The 25,596-nt window shown below is 37.9% G+C and overlaps 1 protein-coding gene across 1 annotated transcript; it reads left to right on the top strand.

Annotated features, from left to right (window-relative positions):
• Positions 1-1,104: 1,104 nt before the first annotated feature.
• Positions 1,105-19,135, top strand: LOC102482866 (solute carrier family 22 member 10). The gene is made up of 9 exons (XM_006156548.1): positions 1,105-1,565; positions 2,229-2,332; positions 4,821-4,975; positions 5,071-5,239; positions 7,465-7,588; positions 8,049-8,164; positions 10,796-11,010; positions 18,505-18,600; positions 18,891-19,135. Exons 1-9 carry the CDS (start codon positions 1,164-1,166, stop codon positions 19,133-19,135), a joined length of 1,626 nt encoding a protein of 541 aa, XP_006156610.1. The 5' UTR covers positions 1,105-1,163.
• The last annotated feature ends 6,461 nt before the right edge of the window (positions 19,136-25,596 follow it).

Below are 25,596 nucleotides of genomic sequence, written 5' to 3'. Positions count from 1 at the left end.
ATAAAAATTTCAGTTAAACCATATAAAGGATGGGAAACTGTAAATGTAAACCTGGAATGGTTTTAGTAATAGGAGAAAATATATGAAGAGTATTACTAGAGATAAAGAGACATAGTTTATAATGACAAAATAATCAGTTCATCAGGATTCTAAAAACTAGCACAGAAACCAACTTCAAATATGTTATACAAACAAATAAATAAACCTGAGGGAATAAATCCTTACATGAACCTTCCTTTCTATTCACATTTCATAGAATTAAAAATAACTGTGAGAAGGGCCAGCAGGTGGTGTAATAATTAAGGTATTGGACTCTCACATGGTTGATAGGTTTGAGTCTTGAACCTGTTGGCTTGAAAATCACTCCAGGCACTTTTGTGCCTGCCCAAAATTCCAGAGGGAGAATGGAGGAGAAGGAATTGTGCCATGGTCATCCCCCTGGGGAGTGATTGTTCACTTTCCCTCTCTCTGTCCCTCTCTGGAGAACACATGAACCCTATGACAAAAATCTTAAAACACAAACAAACAAAACAAAACAAAAACTGTTTTTGGTGTGGTTTAAACTGAAGCATAGTATCAGTTATCAAAAGATAGAAATGACACCAAATTTCACTTTATTTCAATTAAAGCAAAGAATAGGGGTTGCATTTATTAATTACTTCAACCTAAATTCAGTACTAAAAAGAAAACATTTTTTAGTGCTTTCCACAAAGGAGTTAATTTATCTTTTTGTTTCACAAAGGAGTTTGCTTATGTTTCTCTGGATTCCATTTCCTGGAAATAGCTGAAGACTGTTAAGTAGGCTTGTTTTATTTCTTTAAAAGATCAGGTACATGCCAAAGTCTAATGCTAATTTTGAGTCACTGAGGACAGGAAGATTCAGAGGGTAAACCTTTAAACAGATTTTATTGTTAACAGCCATACTTATCTCTGCTAAACATTATTTTTATGAGTTTACTGAAAAAGATTTACTTCCTAATTCCAAAAAGGATTGGCAAAAGTGTTTCCACTACTCTGTTGCAATAGTGAGGTGGAGCCTACTGATGAGAAATTGAGGTGAGGAATTAACACATACTTAATGTGAATTAACCAAAGGAAGGATTTTCTCTCTTTGATTTTTAATCTCCACAAAGTTTCTCTTAGGAATCAGCTGTTTGCATTTGATGGCTTTTGAGGAGCTTTTAAGTCAAGTTGGAGGTATGGGAAAATTCCAGATCTTTCAGTTTTTTATAACTCTTCCCTCTCACATGGTAGTAGTAGCTCATATACTATTGGAGAACTTCACTGGAGCCATTCCTGGTCATCGTTGTTGGGTTCCCATCCTTGATAACAACACTTTTTCTGATAATGATACTGGGATCCTCAGCCAAGATGCCCTCCTGAGAATCTCCATCCCACTGGATTCAAACATGAAGCCAGAGAATTGCCGTCGCTTTATCCATCCCCAGTGGCAGCTCCTTCATCTGAATGGTTCAATACCCAACACCAGTGAGCCAGATATGGAACCCTGTGTGGATGGCTGGGTGTATGATAGAAGCTCCTTCTCCTCAACCATTGTGACTGAGGTAAAGGGCCTCATTTATGTCCTCTGGGTACATGATCAGGGTGTTTAGAAGGACATAAACATGCCTAAAGTTTTCAGTTATTATGTAGGTACTGTAGTCAGCTCTCTTATTTTTGTCAGGTAGTAGTGATTGCTTATTTTTTAATTGTTAGGCACTTACATTGATTTTGAGGCAATAAATCCAACCAACTAGACATGAACTCTACTATCACAGAGCTTTAAATCTGGTGTAAAGATAGATGATTAGACAAGTACTTGATGTAACGTGTGAAAAATGTTCTTGATCTTTTGTTCTCAGTCAAGGTTGCAAATTGGAAATATCTGTGTTAATTTAAAAAACTCCACGCCTTGTCTGCATGTCAGAAAAACAACTTATTAAATTCAGGCATCAGCATTCAAATAAAAACAAAAGAACCTCCTTGATGTTTTCAATCCTTGGAATATATTGAGTTATGTAGTGCTCAGTGAATATAAAGATAGAGCATGATATAACTTGGATTTCTAGAGAAAGCCATGCTTAAGCTAAGACTTAAGTGAGATAGGTCAATAATTTTAGTAAACAGAGGCTGGACATGGTTCACTGAGGGCCGCTGGAGCAATTGAATAGTAAGGTATCATAAACTGCTATGATTTCTTGCTGTGCTAATATCCTTTTTTTTTCCAGTGGGACCTAGTATGTGATTATCGGCTATTGAAATCAGCAGCTCAGTTTATATTTATGACTGGAATGCTAGTGGGAGGCCTCATATATGGTTATCTCTCAGACAGGTGAGTGTCTCCAGATTAGGGCTGTCCTTACTCTGCAGTGATCATTTGTTCTCATCTCAGCTATTATTAGTTCTTTCATAAAGATTTGCTGAGTTCTAATATTCATTGTACACTGTTAAGGCTGCCTTGATCCTCAGAGAGCTGATACAGAAGTAAATTAGTATGGTGATTGTCTACATTGGGGAGTTAAAGGGATGGACAAATATTAACCTACCATTGCCAAACAGAAGCAAATGAGCATTTCTCAAGCATTTCCCCCTGGCTTATCCCTGTGATAACTCTAGGCCTATTCATCCTTTCTGGAATCTGTTTGTGCATTGAATATCCCAACTTTTACAACTTCCACCTCAGGTGGGACTGCTACCGTAGGAGGGCTTGCTTTGCTTAGCATTAAATCTTCCATATTCATTAACTTTGTATCAAATTTCAGGGTCTTATTGCTCAGCATCTTTTATCATAAGGGAAATGTGAATCAAAATCACAATGAGCTACCACTTAACCCCAGTTAGAATAGCTAAGATTTAAATAGAAAGAAAGAATGACAAGTGGGGTCAAGGCTGCAGTGAAAAGGGAACACTCCTACACTGTTGGTGAGAAGGTAAGTTAGTACGACCACTGTGGAGAGTAATATGGAGGTCCCTTAAAAACCTTAAAACCAGAACTACCATATGACCCAGTAGTTACACTCCTGAGTATTTACTCAAAGAATCGGAAAACAGTCAGAAAAACACTAGTACATTCATGTTTATTGCAGTATTATTCACAATTGCTATGACATGGACCCCACCCGAATGTCCAAGAATAGATGACTGGATTGAAAAAATGTGGCAAATATACACTATGGAATACTACTCAGTCATTAAAAAAAAAACATGCTGTATAATCTTTTTTTAATGTGTCTTTTAATTTGATTTGCTAGTATTTTGTTAAGGATTTTCGCAGCTCTGTTCATTAGGAGTATTATCACATAGTTTTCTTCTTTTATTATGCCCTGTCTACTTTTCATTTCAGGGTAATAGCAGCCTCATAAAAATGTTTGGGCAGATTATCTTCCTTGGATCTTTTGAAATGTTTTGAGAGGAACTGGTATTGGTTGTTTCTTAAAAGATTTATGTAAATCAGCAGTGAAGCTTTCCCGACCTGGGCTTTTCACTGTTGGGAGAGTTTCATTTCTTTACTTATTATTAGTTTGTTCAGGCTTTCTATACGTTCTTGATTCAAACTAGGTATGCTATATGTGGCCAGAAATTTGTCCATCTTGTCTAGATTTTCCACCTTGTTAGCATATAGTTGCTTGCAGTAACCCCTGATAAACTTTTGTATTTCTGTGATTTGTTGTAATGTCTCCTCTTTTATTTCTAAATTTTATTTCTCTGATCTCTCTCTTTTTCATAGTTAATATAGCTAATGGCTTATCAATTCTGTTTATGTTCTCAAAGAATCAGCTTTTCAATTCATTGTTTATTTCCTGTTTTACTCTTTTTTGTTCTCTATTTCATTTATATATGCTCTTAATTATTTTCCAGTTCCTTGAGATGCATTGTTAGGTTGTTTATTTGGAACATTTTCTTTTTTTCTATGAGCACTAATTATGATCATTTTCCCTCTTAGTGCTACTTTCTACTAATAGTTCTTAATCAGCTTCCAAGTCTTGTCAGAGGTGTAGTCTTCTGCTCAATGCTCGAGATGACCCTCCAGGAGGACCTGCAGCTCACAACCACTTTCTTGTAGGCCATAGAGCTGGTTGGCCTACTTCTAGTAGGGCAGCTTGGCACTTTGCCACCATCTTCATGCAGGTGACCATGTAATCCTACTGCTTGGCCTGTTCCCTCAGTTTGGCTTTCTTGAACAGTTCCATTTTCTTCGTGGTGCAGGGGAGAGCTGGGCGAGTTGGAAGAGCATTCACCAGGAGCTAAAGAGGTCTTCCTGGAGTGCAGTGGGAGACAGGCTGCAGAGAGGAGAACAAAAAGAAGGTTGGAGCTGGGATCAGACAAAAAGGTCTGTGCCTGTTGTCCTTTTTGTCTCAGGCACAAGCTGCAAGCGGCAAGGTTGAATTTCCCTTTCCTTTCCCCACCAGGCATGGGCAGGAAGATGCAAAGGACTTAGAACCAGGCACATGGAGACCAATCTAGGCCTGCTCTCTTGGCCTGCCTAAGAAGGAACCCACCATTGCCTCGTCTCACTTAACTTAATGTCCACCCATTTTTACCTCAAATGACAAGATTCCATTATTTTTAATGGTTTAATGGTTGATATATTCTGTCGCATATATCTACATATCCACTCATTTGTGTCGGACACTTAAGTTAATTCCATATCTTAGCGATTGTGAATGATTCTGCAATAAATATTGGGGTGCAGATATCTTTACGACATATAGATTGCCTTTTTTCAGGGTACAAGCCTATAGTGTTCATGGAGCAGTTCTATCTTTATTTTGACTAGTTATTATAGATGCTGTAATCTAATATGACTCTCTGTTTCTCAGGTTTGGGCGAAAGTTGGTTCTCCTATGCTCTTACCTCCAGATGAGCATTTGTGAGACCTCTACTGCCTTTGCTCCCACCTTCTCCATTTACTGCTCTCTACGCTTCTTGGCAGGCTTTTCTTCCACAGTCCTTTTGTCAAATGCTTGTATACTTGGTAAGTCAACAGTTTTGATCTGCATTATCCAGGCCTTGAATTTGATTTTGAAATTTCAGCTTTATCTAACTTGAATATCCTGGTGTTTATTTTAGCTTTAGAGTGGATAAGGACCCAGTCTAAACCCATGGTAATAGTACTAACAACCTGTGCCCTCAGTGTGGGGCAGATAATCCTGGGAGGCCTGGCCTTTGTCTTTCGAGAGTGGCGCACCCTGCAGCTGGTATTGTCTGTACCTTTATTTGCCTTCTTTCTCTTCTCAAGGTATGAACTTACTCTCTTACTTTATTTTATGGAGTCTAGGGATAGAAATAAATACCGAATCAGAACATATTGATTTTCTTATTCTCAAGTCTGGACCTAAACCTATTGTCCCACAAGTTAACTTTCTGAAATTGAAAAAACAAAATGGGAAGAAATAATAACTCTTCTCCTAGAAGTTCTATGTATTTTCTGCCATTTTTCTTTCCTTCTTTTTCTCAGGTTTTTGCCATAGGGAGAATTCATTCACCAAGGAGAGATGGAGACAGAGAGAGGGAAAGTGAGAAATCACCCAGTAAGGGGCACAGCCATGCCACAATCGTTTCTCCTCCATTCTCCTCCTGAGACTCTGGGTACACATGCATAGGCGCCCGTGATTTTCTTTTTTTTTTTTTTTAATATTATTTATTTATTTATTTAGTATGTTATTAATGAGTTTTTCCAAAGAAAGACAGAGAGAGTAAGAGAGAGAGAGTTAGAAAGCAAGGTCCGGGACTCAAACCGTGGTCAGCCATGTGGGAATTCCAGCACCTTAATCATCATATCACCTGATTTTCAAGCTGCTAGGTCTGGGACTCAAATTCTTGTTGGCCATGTGGGAGTCCAGCACCTTAACCACAACACTACCTGCTGGCTCCTTCTGCCACTTTCCTTAAACATTGCCCAGGATAGTGGATTCAGAATTATTTCAATATTGTTTTTCTTAATAAAAGTATCGACTCAAAATTTTCAAACAGAAATGTTCTTGATTCACCTTTGGTCATGGAATGAATTGGGCTATAGCAGAGTCTTCGTTCTTTTCATTCTTGCTGGTGAAATTGGATAAAAAGAAGCATCAAGTCTATTGACAAAAGAGCAGCAGAGTTTCTCCAGTACTAAAAACTGGCATGTAGATTAGGTCATTTATGTCATGTGTTCAGCATTTCCTCTTCCCTTAAATATTTTCTTTTCCTAGAAGGTGTGTGCACATACCAGAGAGAGACAAAGAAGACAGACAGAGTGAAATGGAGAGGAAAAAGCAAGCCCCCTATGGGGAATTGTTTTGCCACAATTCCTTCTCTTTTCTGCCTCCCTCCTTTCAGGATTTTGGGCATGCACATACATGTACTCAATGTGTTTTTCTTTCTTTTTTTAAGAGTTGGTTTTTTTTTTTTTTTTTTACTATAGGGTGCATGTGCTCACTGGAGCGTCTAAGAGGGACAGAGAGACAGAAAGTGAGAAATCACAACCTCCCCCCCACTCCACCCAAGGGCCATGCTGCAATTCTTTCTCCTCCATTCTCCTCTAGGAGATTTTGGGCAACCACCCACACATGCCTGACCTAAGTTTCAAGCCAATTCGTCCCGCACTCAAACCATGGTCAACTACGTGTGAACCTACCGATGTAACCATTATGCCATCTCCTGGTCCCCCCAATGTGTTTTTCAAGCTGCTGAGTCCAGGATTTGAACTGTGCAATCAGCCATGTTGGATCCAGCTGATATAACAACTAAGCCATGGAGCCAGCCCCTTCCCTTAAATAATTTTAAAAAGCATATATTTTTGGCTAACTTTATCCTTACACTTAAAACCAATCTAAGGGAAAATAAGAATAGTTAGAAATCAATGAGTGACAGAGATTACTAAAGATTTAATATGGTGAGATGAATATTGATCAAGAGGATTGTGTAATTTATGTCAAACTTACCTATTACCCCATTTTATCCTTATAAAATCCCTACAAGGAAGATGGCTCTACTGACCCCATTATATTGTTGAAGAAACTGAGGCAGATGTAAATAAATGACTCACTTGTACCAGCATAACTGGTAATTCTGAGAGTATGTCCAACCTTTGAGCAGCTTTAAGTTTACAGCATTTGGAGACTTTTTTTCCCTCAAAAGAATACATATTATAAATACAAGTTTGCTAGAACCCATGTCATATTTTGAAAAGGAATATTTATGTAAGAATCTCTCAAGCATAAGCTCCATAAGCTTCTTAGAAAACCTCCCTCTGATCAAGCAGGGAGGTGATTTGAATCCAAAAATCTCTGTTTCTAACCATGAAGGTGTATTGTATGGAATGGTAAACCACGTATTTCCCTAATATTTGCATAATGAAATAGGAGTATCATTCCTAACTCAGTAAGAAGCGTGTGACAGATGATAGGAAAAAGGCACCTGTCACCAATAATCATGTCTAACAAGCAAGAAAGAGATAACTACACTTGTGTGTTCTTTTATGAGGTGGCAGGTGGAATCTGCTCGGTGGCTGATTATCACAAATAAACCAGACAAGAGTTTAAAGGCACTTAAAAAAGTTGCACACATAAATGGAATGAAGAATGCTGAAGGAACCTTAAACATAGAGGTGAGGAGGAACAGGAAGGTGGTTACTGAATGGAGAGAAGACATAAGCTGACATCTACCTTCTCCTTATTGAGATAGAAAAACTACTTTCCTACAAGGGCAGTTAACTGAGAATGAAAGTGCAGTTCACCAGCTTTTCATGGCCATTTCATATAAAAGAAGCATTTGACACTGAAAACTACCTTTTCCTGTGGGTTGTTACTTCCTTATCTGAATCCATAGCCTATGCTCTACTGTAAATACCTTATGGCCTTGCATATCAAGGTCTATGACCTTGTTTTAAAAATGTCTGTATTGCTCCATAATTCCTTAAGACACCTTTAACTTTTTCTACGTTTTCCTTTATCTTGTTTTAACGTTTGCATGTAAAGTTCGTTGCACTGTCCTTGTCCTGTTGAGTGTCAATGTTCACCATGATGCCTGGGATCATGTTGGTAAACCAAACATGTTTGTTGTTGAAGGTTGTAAGATCTATCATGCAAAAAGAGCTGGATGCAGCACGGACCAAAACTAATATGTGGGACTTTTTCAGCACACCCAATATGCGTAAAAGGACCTGTCTCATATCCTTTATGAGGTGAGTACTTAAGGAACATTAAAAGGCTGGAAATACGAATCTTTCTTATTGCAAAGGTTACAACACTGTTGTGTGTGGCCTGATTTGTAGAAAAGAGATGAAGAAACTGTACAGATAATTGCTGTTTAGAGGTAGAAAGAAGGCTATATAGAGTCAAATGGATTAATTATACTATGAGGAATTAATTATGCTACTCTACTGGTCTCATTCCTGGAGTTTAATACTGAAAATTTCCAACATGCTAGACTTTGACATTTAATTTTTTTCAGTTTTTTCTTTCAATTTTACTTGAAACAAATCTTAGAAATAGTAATGTGCACAGATCATAAATGTGCACAGCTCCATGATTATTTTAATATGTAAAAATGTAAACAATACTCAGATTAAGATATAGAAAACTCTGATTCTTTGGAAGCCTTCCTTGTGTAACCATCATCGTTGCCTCCACTCTCCTCCCTCTACAAAATAAAACTTAAGGACTTTTCTAACCTCCATTACTATGCAGAACTGTCACCTGATTTTGACCTTCACATAATGTTAAATATTAAATGGTGAATGGGTCCTTTTTCTTAACATTATTCATTCAAGACTCATTCATTTTGTTGCACTAGTAGCAGGTTGTTCTCCTTAGTGTTTTAGTATTCCATTAGGTGAACACACCATAATTTCTTTTTTAATTTATTGCCAAAAGACACGCATACACATGCACTCACATGAGAGAGACAGAGAGGACCTCATGCCACAGTCCTTTTCTTTCCATTTGTATAACCCATCAGAATCTGGGCATACAATATCACAATTGATAAGTTTTTCAAGTTAAGATTCTAACTGTAATTGGCCATGAGGGACCTGGCTTCTCATGACAGCACTTCTTGCTATGTATGTGGATAGTCCTACAATTTATCTACTTCAATATTGGTGGATTTTTATTTGTTTCCAATTTGGGGTTTTAGCACAAGGGCTTCCATAGACAATCTTGTATGTTATCTCTCAGGTGTTATAAATAGGGTCAGGAGATAAAATTTAATTTTAATTCTGAATTGTTAAAGACACAGAAAGTGTACAGAACAATATACACCCACTGCCAAACTTAAGTAACTATTGAATTGTATTTTACTCTCTCTAGGCATATCCTAGGATACTATTGAATTGTTCCATCTCTCTTGGGTCCCCGAGGTCACAGACTCAGGTTTCTCAATTCTAGAGAGAGTGGGAGGAGAAAGTAAAGATAATTGTCAGGGAAGGACTTGTTTGGAATTACTGTGATATGTGATGGCTGCTTCCATCTATAGTTAGCATTCTGTGGCTGTGGTGGATCATCAAAGTGGGGTTCTTTCCCTTAGATGCTTTCTGGGTAAATTGAAGTTCCCCAGAAGGAACCTTTGGTTTTATTTCCTATAGAGCAGTTAGAATATATGTGTTTACCTGAATTTTCATTTAGCCCCAGGAATAAGATTTGAACTTTTAAAAAAACAAAACCAATAAACAACTTGTGTGTTCTTGAGAGAGAGAGAGAGACACACAGAGAGAGAGAGAGGACAAGAAAGCTCCCTCAGTGGCAAACTGACCTACTGCAATACCTTTATTTCCATCTCTCCTTTCTTTCAGGATTTTGGACATGCATGTACATGTACCTGGCATGTCTCTCAAACTGCAGGGTCTAGGACTTGAACCACATAGTTGGCCATGGGGTCTCCAGCTGCCCAACCACCAGGCCATGGGCTGGCCCAATGAGAAGCTTTTTAGTGAGGAACATTCTCCACAGGCACCCTCTGGGCAAGGATTAAAGTGGATTCTGATCAGTTCTTGCTTTCACAGTTTCCACACCTGGTAGACGAGAAAAGTACATGCATCCTTGACCTTGTGTCCATTTAATGTATTTAGTCACTAATCATTTTCTCTGTCTCTGCTTTGACTCTTCAGGAGATAACCACTGCTTCTCAACTCAAACTTCTTAGGATTGTGTTAGGATACTGTGCTTCAAGATTGAGACGACACATGTAGTCTCCTTGGAGCCTTAATCTCTAGCAAGGGAAAATTTTTCATAGTAGTGAGATTGTGAGCAAGATAGGGAGAACTCATACTATACTGACAACTCTCAGAACTTCTCTGGCTAAGTTCAGTGTCTATATACCATCTGGCTAGATGACTGGGTCAGTATTAGACAGTTAGATGACTGTCATTGACACCTATATGCTTGAGGGCTCAAACAACGGAATGATAGGGGTCTCAATCTTATATTTTGCCATCCTATTATTTATGATAATTTTAAGAACACCATCTTAAAATTAAGTACTCTAACAAGTCAGACTCAGCCTTCATTCTTTTTAAAAACTTTAAAAATATTCTATGTAACTTTATTTATTTCCTTATTTTAATTTCATCAGAGAGGGACAGAGAAGGGGAGGGAGGGAGAGAGAGAAAGAGAGAGAGAATGAAAGCCACCATATCCAGGATTCAAACTGAGATCAGCCATGTGGAAATCCAGTGCCCTTTACCACAACATCTCCTGCCATCCCCAAGACTCAGCCTTTATTCTTTAATACTGACCAATGACAGCCTGGGCCATTAACTAGAAAACAAACTCTAAGTTGTATGACGTCCCCCTTTCCTATTTTTTTTTCTCTACAGATTTGCAAATGCAGTATCCTTTTATGGCATCACATTGAATCTTCAGCACTTGGGGAGCAATATTTTCTTGTTACAGGTACTTTTTGGAGTGCTCACCTTATCAGCACGATTTCTTGCACTTTTTGCAATGACTTATATGAGCCGTCGAGTAAGCGAGATGTTGTTCATGCTCCTGGCGGGACTTTCCATTTTAGTCAACACATATGTGCCCCAAGGTGAGAGAAGACTGGACTTTGGGGAAAGGAAGTGTCTTTTCCCCAATTCTCAGGGATTGTATTGGTCACACTTACCTAAAGGCAGGAATAAGAGGGCTGCCAAATTAAGGGCTAAGTATTCCTTGAAACCAATCTGAGGTTTTTAGGCCAAGTTCTGCTAATGAAATGTTGCGGAAAAAGCCAAAGGTCAGCAAGAGGCAGCTCAGACATATATTTATCTTCATCACAGTCTGGAAGTGTCTGAAAACTGGTTCCATTTATTTCTGACAGGTTCTTTTAGACAGCTTGCTCTTTGGTTAATATTATATATATATATATATAATATACTCCCCCGCCCTATTAGGGTTTTTGCCATAGGGTGCATGAGCTCGCCAGAAAGAGACAGAGAGAGGGAAAGTAAGAAATCACCCCCTGGGGGGATGGCCATGTTGCAATCCTTTCTTCTCCATTCTTCTCTTGGAATTTTGGGCATGTATGCATATATGCCCTGAGTAAGTTTCAACCTGCTGGGTCCAGAGTGTGAACTGTAGTTGGCCATGTCCTGATCCAGCGCTCAGCCACTATACCATCTGTTGGTTCCAATCACATATATATTTTCATTGCCACAGGGTGTGTTTGTTTGCCAGAGAGAAAGAGAGAGAGGAAAGAGCCCCCGACACACACAATGGAGTGTGTGCATACTGCAATCCTTTTTCCTCTGTTTCTATGTCCCATCAGGATTTTGAGCACACATGCACATGTGCTCAAGTAGCTAGGACTGGAATTCAAATCATGTGGGATCTGGCATCATATACACAGTGCTTAACCACTGCACTACCTGGCTGGCCTCAGTTACATTTTTAATAACATGCACGGAATATTGAGGCTTTGAAATGGTATTCCATTTGAAGACACATTATGGTCACTTCCTTTATGTGGGCTCTGTCTGTTCTTGTTCTTATTATTGCATCTAGCCACAAGAGGGTGAGGATAAGTTAGCATGGCAGTAGCCCTTAATTAAGGGGAATTTTCCCGACTTCATGGAGATAAAAATAATTTGTTTTCAAGCAGAGAAGGAGTGTACAGTAGCAGCAAGGTATTAAGCAGATTAAAAGCCTATTTCACTCACTGTTAGATTATTTTATAACTAACAGAATGATTATATGTTAATTCTGGTAGTGTAAAAACATCTGTGCTTCAGGATTCGATGAACTGTTGGGAAGCATCTTCAGCATCCTGCTATTTGTAGAAGGGTTTTCCATGCAAAACATTGTTAAGATGCTTGAAGAAGGGGTGGCCTGTTGGCAAGAGGTCAGTGAAGATGGCAGATGAGGCAAAACTTCATCGAATCCCAAAGCATAAATTTTTACGCTACAGGAATAAATAAACTTATTTCTTGGTGGCAAAAATGGTTCCTATTTTGATTAATAAAGGTATGTTTGAGTCTAGTTTAAATGATTTAAAATTCATGGTCCAAAACCTCAATTACTTTTGCACCAACCTGTGTCCAGAAATGTATATTTTGAAAGATTAAAAAAAAAAAAGATAGAATCCTGTGGAGTTTGTTACCCTAGTGCTTATGTATGCCAGAAAAGGTGACTTGCTCTCTGTATTGAGGGCTCATGTTATGATTGGATTTTTTTTTTTTAAATTCTGAGCACACAGAGCTCACAAGTCTTTGGCATCCACTTCAAATTATGCACAGGGTTATCTTATAACTGGAAACTATCCAATGGTTCCTGCCCCACCCCCAGTGAGTGAATGAAAGGGTCAAGGAAGGGATGGAAACAGACCATTGTAGGGATCATTGGTTGCCTGATGTTTTTCTTACTGAGTTTTAAAAATCACCATTTATAATTAGTGTCATAGCTCTCCATTGATTTACTGCCCTTGTGATATTAATAACTCAATGACCTCCTCTGATTAAAACATTTATAGCTTTTGCTTCTTTTCAAATCCTCTGTTCAACTAACACAATGTCCTGGGAGTTTTTCCCCAAATATGTCGCTGCCTGCATTTCCATACTTACCCTGTTTCATCCTTTTTTCTCTTCTCACTTTCGGGGAATAAAATGAATTTGAAAATAAATTTTAAAAAATATTTCCTTCATTGGTTCATGGGCCTCATTATGTTACTTTCTGATGAATCTATGAGTTTTTTATATATGAGCAATGGGAAAAAATGAATTAAATAAAATTTTTAACCCTCTCAAACATTTTACAGTTGTGAGATTCTTCTTCCTGTGTGTGAGCTCTTCCCATTGTGCACCCTACGGCCGTTTCCCTGCTGTGGTCAATTGGGTCCTCAGGCTCATATCAGTCTCCCCAAGATATTCTGCAGTCATTATCACCTCTTTGCATGGACTTTATTTTGTTTTTATTTTTTAAAATAACTTTTTAAACTTCGTGCATATTTGCTTGGGATAGAGTTTGTGTAACTTACCAATCCTATCGATTGTATGTGATTGTGCCCTACAGAGGTACGTTAAGCAAGACAAAAATCATCATAGTTAATAAAGGAGCCCATGAGATTTTTGTCAGATTAAAAGTCACTTATGAAAATACTACTTTTGGATAGTAAGAATTTCAATCTGTTATCCTTAAAAATGAGTGCTAGACAAAAATACCATTTTTTTTTTTAGAGATTTTCACTGTAGGGCGCGTGCGCTCGCCAGACAGACAGAGAGAGACATAGAGACAGAAAGCGAGAAATCACCCCCCAGGGGGGATGGTCACGCCGCAATCCCTTCTCCTCCATTCTCCTCTCGGGATCTTGGGCACGCAAGCACACGCACCCGGCGTGAGTTTTAAGCCACCGGGTCCGGGACACGAACCGCAGTCGACTACGTGGGAGTCCAGCGACATAGCCATTACGCTAACTGCTGGTTCCCAAAAATACCATTTTTTAAAAGTTGTCTTGCATTCCTGTTTTATTCATTGCATCAGTTCCCTGTTATTTCTTGCCTGTCTCTACCCATGTACTCAGAAATTTTAAAAAAATTTTGAGCCTTAAAATGATAGCTGGTTTTTATTTTTTAAAGAATTATTTATTTTGTTTAATTTGTTATTATTTATTTTGTTATAGGACATGTGCACTCATGAGAGACAAAGAAAGAGAGAGAAAGTGAGAAAGCAAGCTGCCAGGTCTGAGATTCAAACCACTGTCAGCTATGTGGAAGTCCAGCACCTTAACCACAGGCAACCTGGCAGCACCAATAGCTGATGTTTAAATTGCTAAAGTTTGTGAAGTGTTGTGTTTCCAACTTTAAAAAGAAGTGATAATGAGGACCAGCAGTTAGCGTAATGGCTATATCACTGGACTCCCATGTAGTCGACCGCGGTTCACGTCCCGGACCCGGTGGCTTAAACTCATGCCGGGTGCGTGTGCGTGCGTGCCCAAGATCCCAAGAGGAGAACGGAGGAGAAGGGATTGCAGCATGGCCATTCCCCCTGGGGGGTGATTTCTCACTTTCTATCTCTCTGTCTCTCTTGTCTTTCTGGTGAGTGCACGCGCCCTATAGCAAAAACCTCTCCAAAAAAAAAAAAAAAAAGAAGTGATCATGAAAAATGGGCTGGAATTTCACAAGATGTGAATTATGCTTAGCACCTGGCAATCCTTTTTAATCTGTTACTTCCAATTTTCAAAGTAGCCTTCAAAATAAGGTGGAAAAAGAAATAGTAAGAAGATGTTTAGGGCATCAGAACTCTAGATCTGAATAAATTAGTCTACTCCTTGCAGATTTTTGAGAGGATTAAGGCTATCTTTTTCTATTTTGTATTATTTGTGTGCATATTGCTTATATCAAAGATGCCACATATTAAACTGTTATTTCCTGGGGCCAGCAGGTGGCATGGTGGTTAAGGCGCTGGACTCCTACATGGCCAACCATGTTTGAGTTCTGGACCTGGCAACTTGAAAATCACACTGGGCATGTGTATGTGCATGTCCCAAATCTTGAAAGGAGAATGGAAGAGAAGTGATTGTAGGACGGCCATTCCTCCTGGGGTGATTTCTCACTTTCCTTCTCTCTGTCTCTGGTGAGTGTATGCACCCTATTGCAAAGCCTTTAAAAAAAAAAAAAGTCATTTTCTTTCTCTACTGACTCATGTTGCTATTGCTCCTAATTAGTGTTTAAGGTTCCCATGAGTTGCAGATAAAAAAATTTTATTTGAACAAGTAGAAGGAGGTTATTCACCTTTTGGATTGTAACTATATGAATGTCTACAAGACCTTTATCTCCATTCTGTTAGCATTTATATTAAATGATACCTTAATGAGGAAAAAAAAGTATTATATGTACTGGTTAGGGAAATCTTACCATTCTTTCCTTTCCTTTTTCCTTTTTTTTTTTTTTTTTTTTTTTTTTTTTTTTTTTTTTTTTTTTTGAGAGATTTTGCTATAGGGCATGTGTGCTGACCAGAAAGACAGAGAGAGACAGAGAGACAGAAAGCAAGAAATCACCCCCCCAGGAGGTATGGTCATGCCACAATCCCTTCTCCTCAATTCTCCTCTTGGGATTTGGGCAGGCACACACACTTGCCCAGCATGAATTTAAGCCACCAGGTCCAGGACTCAAACCATGGTCAACTACATGGAAGTCCAGCAACATAGCCATCACTCCAACTGCTGGTCCCAATGTGAGCATTATTTCTTACCGGCCAGTCAATATGGAATGTACTTCTGAATACAGGGACGTTACAATATTACAGATGTGTAGGCTTTACTCCTCTTCTTTAATATATCAGTGATGCACATTTCCTACCTAATTGCAAGATACTTTAAGATATTATAAAACTATTGTTAGACTTCTGCGTTAGACAAAAACCATTCTCTGAAACTTCAATTTAGTAGATCCCAAATTCTTTTTTCCCCAAATAGAGGTTCTCATTCTTGGTTTTGTATAACTGTCACGGCTCTACATTGTGCTTCTCTGTACCCTTTTCACTAACAAAGAAGACTTGTATATCTATTCCCATGATAATAATGTATCTGTATTAGGTTGACTGACTCATTCAAGTTTACTTGGAAATTTCTTGGTTTTATCCTTTAAAATTTCATATTGTTATAATACCTTCATCTTCGAGAAAACCAGGGGGGCTGGTCATTTTTAATTCTGTACTTTAATTGTGAAGTCCTCAAATTTAGGGCTGAGTCTTAGACTCCTTAGTAACTGTCCACATGATATTTCTACCTTTTACAGAAAGGGTACAAAAACTTGGACAGAATAACAGCAAATTTTTGCTGGACTTACTTTTTCTTATTCCTCTCCAGCAAATATCAGATAGGCAGAGAGACTGACCACAATTAATCCGGATAGTTTTATGCACTTTTGTCTCCTTGTTAACAATTCTACATTACTTAGTTTATCAATCCACAGTCTCTGCTACTGTGCAATTTTCTACAGTACATATTAAACACGTAAATAAACTATAGGGTTTTTTTTTCTGAATAAATGTTATGGGTGTTGATTCATTTATCCAAAATTCTGAAGTCTCTCTGTCTCCTTCCTGTCTCCAGAAATGCAGACCGTGCGCACAGTGTCCAAAAAAAAAAAAAAAAAGAAGTGATCATGAAAAATGGGCTGGAATTTCACAAGATGTGAATTATGCTTAGCACCTGGCAATCCTTTTTAATCTGTTACTTCCAATTTTCAAAGTAGCCTTCAAAATAAGGTGGAAAAAGAAATAGTAAGAAGATGTTTAGGGCATCAGAACTCTAGATCTGAATAAATTAGTCTACTCCTTGCAGATTTTTGAGAGGATTAAGGCTATCTTTTTCTATTTTGTATTATTTGTGTGCATATTGCTTATATCAAAGATGCCACATATTAAACTGTTATTTCCTGGGGCCAGCAGGTGGCATGGTGGTTAAGGCGCTGGACTCCTACATGGCCAACCATGTTTGAGTTCTGGACCTGGCAACTTGAAAATCACACTGGGCATGTGTATGTGCATGTCCCAAATCTTGAAAGGAGAATGGAAGAGAAGTGATTGTAGGACGGCCATTCCTCCTGGGGTGATTTCTCACTTTCCTTCTCTCTGTCTCTGGTGAGTGTATGCACCCTATTGCAAAGCCTTTAAAAAAAAAAAAAGTCATTTTCTTTCTCTACTGACTCATGTTGCTATTGCTCCTAATTAGTGTTTAAGGTTCCCATGAGTTGCAGATAAAAAAATTTTATTTGAACAAGTAGAAGGAGGTTATTCACCTTTTGGATTGTAACTATATGAATGTCTACAAGACCTTTATCTCCATTCTGTTAGCATTTATATTAAATGATACCTTAATGAGGAAAAAAAAGTATTATATGTACTGGTTAGGGAAATCTTACCATTCTTTCCTTTCCTTTTCTTTTCTTTCTTTTTTTTTTTTTTTTTTTTTTTTTTGAGAGATTTTGCTATAGGGCATGTGTGCTGACCAGAAAGACAGAGAGAGACAGAGAGACAGAAAGCAAGAAATCACCCCCCCAGGAGGTATGGTCATGCCACAATCCCTTCTCCTCAATTCTCCTCTTGGGATTTGGGCAGGCACACACACGTGCCCAGCATGAATTTAAGCCACCAGGTCCAGGACTCAAACCATGGTCAACTACATGGAAGTCCAGCAACATAGCCATCACTCCAACTGCTGGTCCCAATGTGAGCATTATTTCTTACCGGCCAGTCAATATGGAATGTACTTCTGAATACAGGGACGTTACAATATTACAGATGTGTAGGCTTTACTCCTCTTCTTTAATATATCAGTGATGCACATTTCCTACCTAATTGCAAGATACTTTAAGATATTATAAAACTATTGTTAGACTTCTGCGTTAGACAAAAACAATTCTCTGAAACTTCAATTTAGTAGATCCCAAATTCTTTTTTCCCCAAATAGAGGTTCTCATTCTTGGTTTTGTATAACTGTCACTGCTCTACATTGTGCTTCTCTGTACCCTTTTCACTAACAAAGAAGACTTGTATATCTATTCCCATGATAATAATGTATCTGTATTAGGTTGACTGACTCATTCAAGTTTACTTGGAAATTTCTTGGTTTTATCCTTTAAAATTTCATATTGTTATAATACCTTCATCTTCGAGAAAACCAGGGGGGCTGGTCATTTTTAATTCTGTACTTTAATTGTGAAGTCCTCAAATTTAGGGCTGAGTCTTAGACTCCTTAGTAACTGTCCACATGATATTTCTACCTTTTACAGAAAGGGTACAAAAACTTGGACAGAATAACAGCAAATTTTTGCTGGACTTACTTTTTCTTATTCCTCTCCAGCAAATATCAGATAGGCAGAGAGACTGACCACAATTAATCCGGATAGTTTTATGCACTTTTGTCTCCTTGTTAACAATTCTACATTACTTAGTTTATCAATCCACAGTCTCTGCTACTGTGCAATTTTCTACAGTACATATTAAACACGTAAATAAACTATAGGGTTTTTTTTTCTGAATAAATGTTATGGGTGTTGATTCATTTATCCAAAATTCTGAAGTCTCTCTGTCTCCTTCCTGTCTCCAGAAATGCAGACCGTGCGCACAGTGTTGGCAAGTGTGGGAATCACCTTTACTGCTGCTGCTTCCGCTATTATTACTCTCCATTTCGTGGAACTCTTTCTTTATAATACTAATCATACACTAACAAAAGCTGTAACCAATGTTTATCGAAAGCTGACTTCGTGGCATGTGAGTGCTAAGCAGTTTTAATGCATCATTTCATTAACCTCACACAGCACTCCTCAGGTGGTGTAAAATGATGAAACTGGGCCTTGATTCACTTTGAGCCTGACCAAAACAGTTAAAAAATCAGAGAGAAAAATCTCAAAATAAGGTGTTTGCTCATATATCTAAGGATCTTGCTTTATTTTCTTTTATACTCAAGTAATAAAGTGTCTCAGTGTAGATTTTCTACCTGCTTATTAAGAATTGTTATTTATTCCCCCAGGGGAAAAGCTGCAGGATTAGAATTCCTGGCTAGTAGAACTGGGGGAGCACTGGCTCCCCTCTTGATGGCTCTAACGATATATTTTACCACTTTGCCCTGGATCATCTATGGAGTCTTCCCTATCATTGCTGGTCTTTCTGTCTTCTTCCTACCTGAAACTAAGGATCTGCCTCTGATTGACACTATCCAGGATGTGGAAAATGAGTGAGTGAACCTTCCTGCCATCCTCTGGGAGGAGTCCTGTGCCTTACATCTGTGATGAGAAAGGCGAAAGATCATGTGGTTCCTTGATATTGTTATGTAGACTCAGCCTTTCCTGGGTTATTTTCACTTGAGCCAGTGCCTTTGGTTAGAGACAGGGCCATCTTTATCGATTGTGAGTGATGGTTCTAAACTGCAGAGACCTCTTCAACCCAGGCTTCATTGGTAGTTTCAGTGGTAAAGAAACAAAACTTAGCTCTGTTGTGATGGTACGTACTACAGGCCCTCTTAAGGATACACCTTCACAATGGTAGTTATTCTCAGATCCATAAGACCTGAGAAATGGTGGGGAAGGAAGTAAGATAGTGTAGAAAAACCATCAGGAATATCACATAAATACCCCCCCTTGAAAAGATTACAAAGGAAGTACATTCTACTTAGTTGCCTGAGATTCAGTCAATCTTACTGCCATAAGTAGATTGAGGATAGAGAAATTAAGAAACTAGGTATTTTTAAATAAGAAACATAGCATATTAGTTTTTAGATCTTCCCTAATGAAGTTCTACAAACTGAGTAAAACAAAAAACCAAAAACCAAAACAAAAAAAACTCAGAAAATTAATATCTCACAGTTCTGGAGGCCCAAAGTCTGAGATCAAGTTGTTATAAGAGTCATGGTCTCTCTGAAAGCTCTAGGGGAAGAATCTGTTCCAGGCCTCTTTTTTCTCATGGTTCCTTAAGTGTGGTAGCATAACTCCAATCATCATATGGTATTTTCCCTGTGTGTGTCTCTATGTCCAAATTTCCCCCTTCCACAAGGGCACCAGTTATATTGCAGACTCACCATACTCTAGTATAATTTCATCTTAATTAATTTTATCTTCAGCACCCCCATTTCTGAATATGGTCATATCCTGAAGTTCTTAGAGTTAAGACTTTAACATATGGCTTTTGGGGGGATATACAATGCAATCCATAACTAATGATGAGTTCTCTTAGGATTTTCAGTCTACTTCCTGAATTCTTAAAAATGTTATTGGTCTAAAGTCTAGAGAGTCCAAATAATAGTAGCAATTTTTTAAACTGCCTTCTTGAATCTGTACAGGCAACAGGGGTTTTTACAGAATGAATCTTAATCCATAAGAGATATTGATTGATAAGAAGCAGATGGTCAAAAGATCAACTTGACACGCTGCATGGAGAACATACAAAGTTATCACTATTATTATTCTGGTTTATTTATTTATTTAGACTCCCAGTAGGGTCTTGCCATGCTACCCTTCTTCCTCTATATTACAGTCCATCACGATTATGGACACACTTACTGGTATGCTCTGTGTGTTTATGTCACCCAGGGATTCAAACAGCAGGCTTTCCCAATATTGGAGATGGCTCCAATATTGTGTAGTGGCACCCTATCACCATGACTGAGTCCAAAGTTATGTTGATCCTTTCTATTTTATTAATGTTTGTTTTTGCTTTTTGGTTGATTGGTTGCTTCTGTTTTATTTTTTCAGTGAAAAAATCTCAAGAAAAACAAAGGAAAAAGGTTCCTACAAGAAAGTAACCAAATTTTAAAGAATTTTCATGATTGGTAAGAAACATGAAAAAAACAAAACAAAACAAAAAAACCAAGAGCTGTTCTGTATATTTACAAACCAGCAAGAATACATAGTAGAGAAATGAATCCCAATTATAATTGTGGCTTTAATTTGTGATTAAACACTAATTTGTAGGGGTATGTAATTCCTTCCAGTATTTTTGGACATTAATTGAAAAAGTTTCAAATTTATCAGTAAATTGCTAGTAGACAAGATGATTCCTAAATAAAGGAAAGCCATGGAATTGTAATGTGGCTACCTGGTGCACTGAGCAGAAGATAGCAACCTCCATCACTAAGCTGCAAAAATCAGAAGCTGCAAAATCAGAACAGTGTACTGTATACAACTAGAAGTCAAAAGAAGTCTACAGCAAAGACCAGTCTATATGCACTTAATATATACTTTGATAAATTATGTCACTGGGAAATAGAAAAATTATGTATGTAACAAGGCTATTTAGCTCTTTGTAAATACATTCACTAAAATAATAACAATGGCAACATTTTGATAGTAACTTTTAAATGACTCTTACTTATTCTTTGCTATCTTCTTTCCATATTTTAAACCATCATTATGCATAATTTAGAGTATTGTAAAGATATTGCCAAAATTGTAGGACAAATCTAAGATATGTAATTTTTAATTTTCAAATATACATACATTTAATCAAATCATTGTAAACAAAAAATTATATTCCAAATGATGTGGCTAATTAGTATGTGAAATCTAAGAGTGGGATAATACAAGATAAACCTACTTAAATAATACAAGATAAATCCACTTAAATGAAAGCTTTCATTTTCAAACTGCAAAGATTTAAAGTGCTAATGACTCTCTGGTTAGCAGGTGGCATAGAGGTTAAACTACTAGATCTCACATAGCCAGTTCTGTAGTTTGAGTCTTGGACCCAGAGGTTTGAAAATCGCCAGGCGCTTGTGCATACATGTCCAAAATCCTGAGAAGAGAATGGAGAAGGGATTGCAGTATGGTCCTTCTGTGGGTGATTTCTCACTTTCCCTCTCTCTTTCTCTCTGTCTCTCTCTGGTAAGGAAAAAAAAAACAAAGATTACTTTAAAAATAAAAAGAAGAATTTACATGGGAAATAGAAAATAAATTCAAATAAGTGAAAATGAAAACACATATACCAAAACTTATGATAGGGAGGCATGAGAGCCATGGGAGGCATGAAAGCCATCTTCAGAGGTGCACTGATGGCAAGAAATAAATATAATAAAAAGGAAGCCAGCACAAACAAATAATTTAATCTCCAATCATTTGATTTTGAAATATGACATAAAACTAAGTTCAAATCAACCATTGAAAATATATAGAGATTAATGCAAAATAAAAGAGAAAGATTATAGAAAAACAACAGGAAAAAAATAAATGAAACCAAGTTTGTTCTTGGAAAGATGAACAAAATTAGAGAAAAGAACTTGAGGTAGTCTAACAAAGAAAATATGAGATTTGATTTTTCTAAAACCATAAATAAAAGAGAAGATATAGGTAATACTTTGGAAGTATTGTATGCCAAGAAATAATTTAATGAAATGGACAGATTTCTCACTCACAGTGTACAGTACAAAAGAATTCACAGAAATGTCAGAAAAAGAATTCTGAACATTTATAGTGACGAAACTCAATGAGATGCAAGAGAAAATAGGCAATCAGTTCCAAGAGATAAGAAAATCATTCCAGGACATGAATGAGGAATCCCATAGAGAAAGAGACAACCTAAGAAAGAATCAAACAGAACTTCTGGAAATGAAGAATCCAATAGAAAAAAATTAAATCTCTCTAGAAAGCATTAACAGCAGATTGAACCATGTGCAAGAAAGAATTTCTGCCCTTGAAAACAAGTATCCAAGATAGACCAAACCAACAAAAAGAATGAAAAAATAACCCCCCCCCCAAAAGGCAGACAACATATTGGAAATTTTAGACACTATGAAATGCTCAAATATTTATATAATGGGTATCCAGAAGGTAAAGATGCTGGTAAAGGCATGGAAAAATTCTTTAATGAAATACTATCCTAAAACTTTCCAAACCTATTGAAACATAGGGTCCCCAAAATAAAAAGACCCCCAAACAGAATCAACATAAAAAAATCTCACCTCCCCTCCCCCTCCACTCCCACATATCATAGCCAGCCAGTTAGGTAAAAATCGAAGACAAAGACGATATTCTAAAATAGTAAGAGAGATATGTTATTCATAAAGTTTATCCTATAACCTCTCAACTGAAACAATGAAGGTAAGGAAAAAATTGAAAGACATTCAAAACATTAAAAGAAAAACAGTTTCAACCAAGAATACTCTATCCGGCAAGATTATCGTTCAAATGGGAAGAACAAATAAAATCATTCTCAGATAAACAAAACCCAAAAGAATTCATCAATACTAGGCCAGCTCCGCAAGAAGTACTGAAGGGAGTATTTTATCAGGAAAACTAAAAAAATACAAACAGAAACAAAAGAACAGAGAACACCCTGGAAAGAGTTCACTATGAGCCCTGTCTTGGGCGCCCCGCGACCGGGCTATTCTGGCTCTGAGGCTCCTGGGCTGGGCTTTCCGGAGTCTGCATTGGCTGCCGGTTGCCCAGCTCTGTCCCTTGGCATGCAGGAGGAAGAGGACGAACTGAACCGCCAGATTGAGTTTTCATCCAGCAGAATCAGCCCATTCCGCTAGACCAGGGAGCGTTCCCTGCGCAGGGAGCAGCTGCAGCCTTTTGGATTTGATAGTGTGTGTGACCCTTTCTGACCTGGCTGCATTGCGTCCTTAGCACCAAAGGACTCTGGTGCCACTTAGTCGCGTGGCTGCATTGAGGCGAAGTGGAAAGTCAGCAGATAGGAATCTCCTCCTCGCTGCTTGCTGCCCAATGCTTGCTGCCCAGTGCTGATGTCCAAAAGACTTTCAAAATTTGTAAAAATGTCCTAGCCACACCAAGTGTCTCAGGATCTGTGATGTCTTTGGGCAGGGCTGTAGTGTTTCCTAAGCAGTTCTGGCGACACTTGTAAGCCAGTTCATTTTGCCGGTTATTTGCTTTCCAAAATGGTAACTGTCAAAACTGTTAAAACTTTATTTCTTTATGTTAATGCTGCATGCTTTATTTTTTTCTTATTTTAAATTTATTTATTTTACATTCATTCACTTTACATTATCACAGCATACAAAATGCAATTTCCCATCTGAATGTGGTGTAACTAAGGTTGATTGATGTGGAGTTAATCTGATAAAATGCATTGAGTTAAATAAAAAATGTATTTTAGCTCTTTCAGGCATCTTTCTTTGCCACCATAATGATGCACATGAATGTCCTGGCTGATGCCCTTAAGAGCATCAGCAATGCTGAAAAGAGAGGGAAACGCCAGGTTCTTACTAGGCGGTGCTCCAAAGTCATTGTCGGGTTTCTAACTGTGATGAAATCATTGATGATCACAGAGCTGGAAAAATTGTTGTGAACCTCTCTAGCAGGTTAAACGAGAATGGAGTGATCAGCCCCAGATTTGATGTGCAACTTAAAGATCTAGAGAAACGGCAGAATAATCTGCTCCCATTGTGTCAGTTTGGTTTCAATGCACTGACAACCGCAGCTGGCATCATGGACCATGAAGAAGCAAGACGGAAACATACAGGAGGGAAAGTCCTGGAATTCTTTTTCTAGGGATGTAATACACATATACAAATAAAATGCCTCATTGGGGGAAAAAAGTATTTTCGTAAGCCAAAAAGAAAAAAAGAAAAACCCAAGAAAGTGGTTAACAAATTGACAAGGATAAGCCCACAAATGTCAGTAATAATATTGGATGTTAATGGATTAAATTCTTCTATTAAAAGACACAGACTAGCTGAATGAATTAAAAAACAGATGATGTCTATATGCTGCTTATGAAAACATACCACACTGATAAAGACATGCATAGACTAAAAATGAAGGACTGATAAAGATAGTCTATGTAAATGTACCCCCTCCAAAATAAAAAGCTGAGGTTGTGATACTGATATCAGACAAAATAGACTTTAAGACAAAAGATGTAAGAGACAAAGAAGGACATTATATAGTACTAAAGGATTTATTCACCAAGAAGATTTAATACCTGCAAATATCTATACACCCAACACTGGAATACCCAAAACATGAAAGAGAGATTGTTAGATCTAAAGGAAGAGATAAATTGCAACACAATAATTCTTGGGGATCTCAGCACCCACCTGTCTCCTCTGGACAGATCATCTAGACAAAAAATAAGCAAAGAGCTACTAGATCTAAATAATACCATAACATCATCTAGACAAAAAATAAGCAAAGAGGTACTAGATCTAAATAATACCATAAATGAAATGAACTTGATTGTCAGCTATAGAACATTTAACCCAACAACCACAAAATACACATTTTTTATGTGTATTTTGTTCCTTATGTTCTTTATGGAACATTTTTTTATAAGTATTTTATTTAACTTTATTTATTACCTTTTTTTTTTTTTTTAATTTGACCAGAGTGGGACAGAGAGAGAGGGGAAGTGAGAGAACAAGAGGCCAGGTCCAGGACCCAAACCAGGGTCAATCATGTTGGAGTACCATGGCCTTAACCACCATGCCACCTGCTGGGCCCTTATGGAATATTTTTGAAGATCAACCACATGATAGGGCAGTAAACAAGCCTTTACAAATTCATAGGTATAGAAACTATATCCGGCATCTTTTCCAACCACAATAAAATTAAACTTGAAATCATCTATAGAAAGAGCCCTTGAAAATACACGAACACGGGGCCCTGCCGAGCCGGCGGAAGCGGGAGCCGGCCGGGCGCCAAGGCTGCTGTCCGGCCTGGGGACGTTGCGGGGCTTTCCGGGCTCTGCGCGT

Source organism: Tupaia chinensis, unplaced genomic scaffold, assembly GCF_000334495.1.
Source record: "Tupaia chinensis unplaced genomic scaffold, TupChi_1.0 Scaffold000502_1, whole genome shotgun sequence".
Taxonomy (NCBI): domain Eukaryota; kingdom Metazoa; phylum Chordata; class Mammalia; order Scandentia; family Tupaiidae; genus Tupaia; species Tupaia belangeri.
This window is presented reverse-complemented; position numbering and strand designations above follow the sequence as displayed.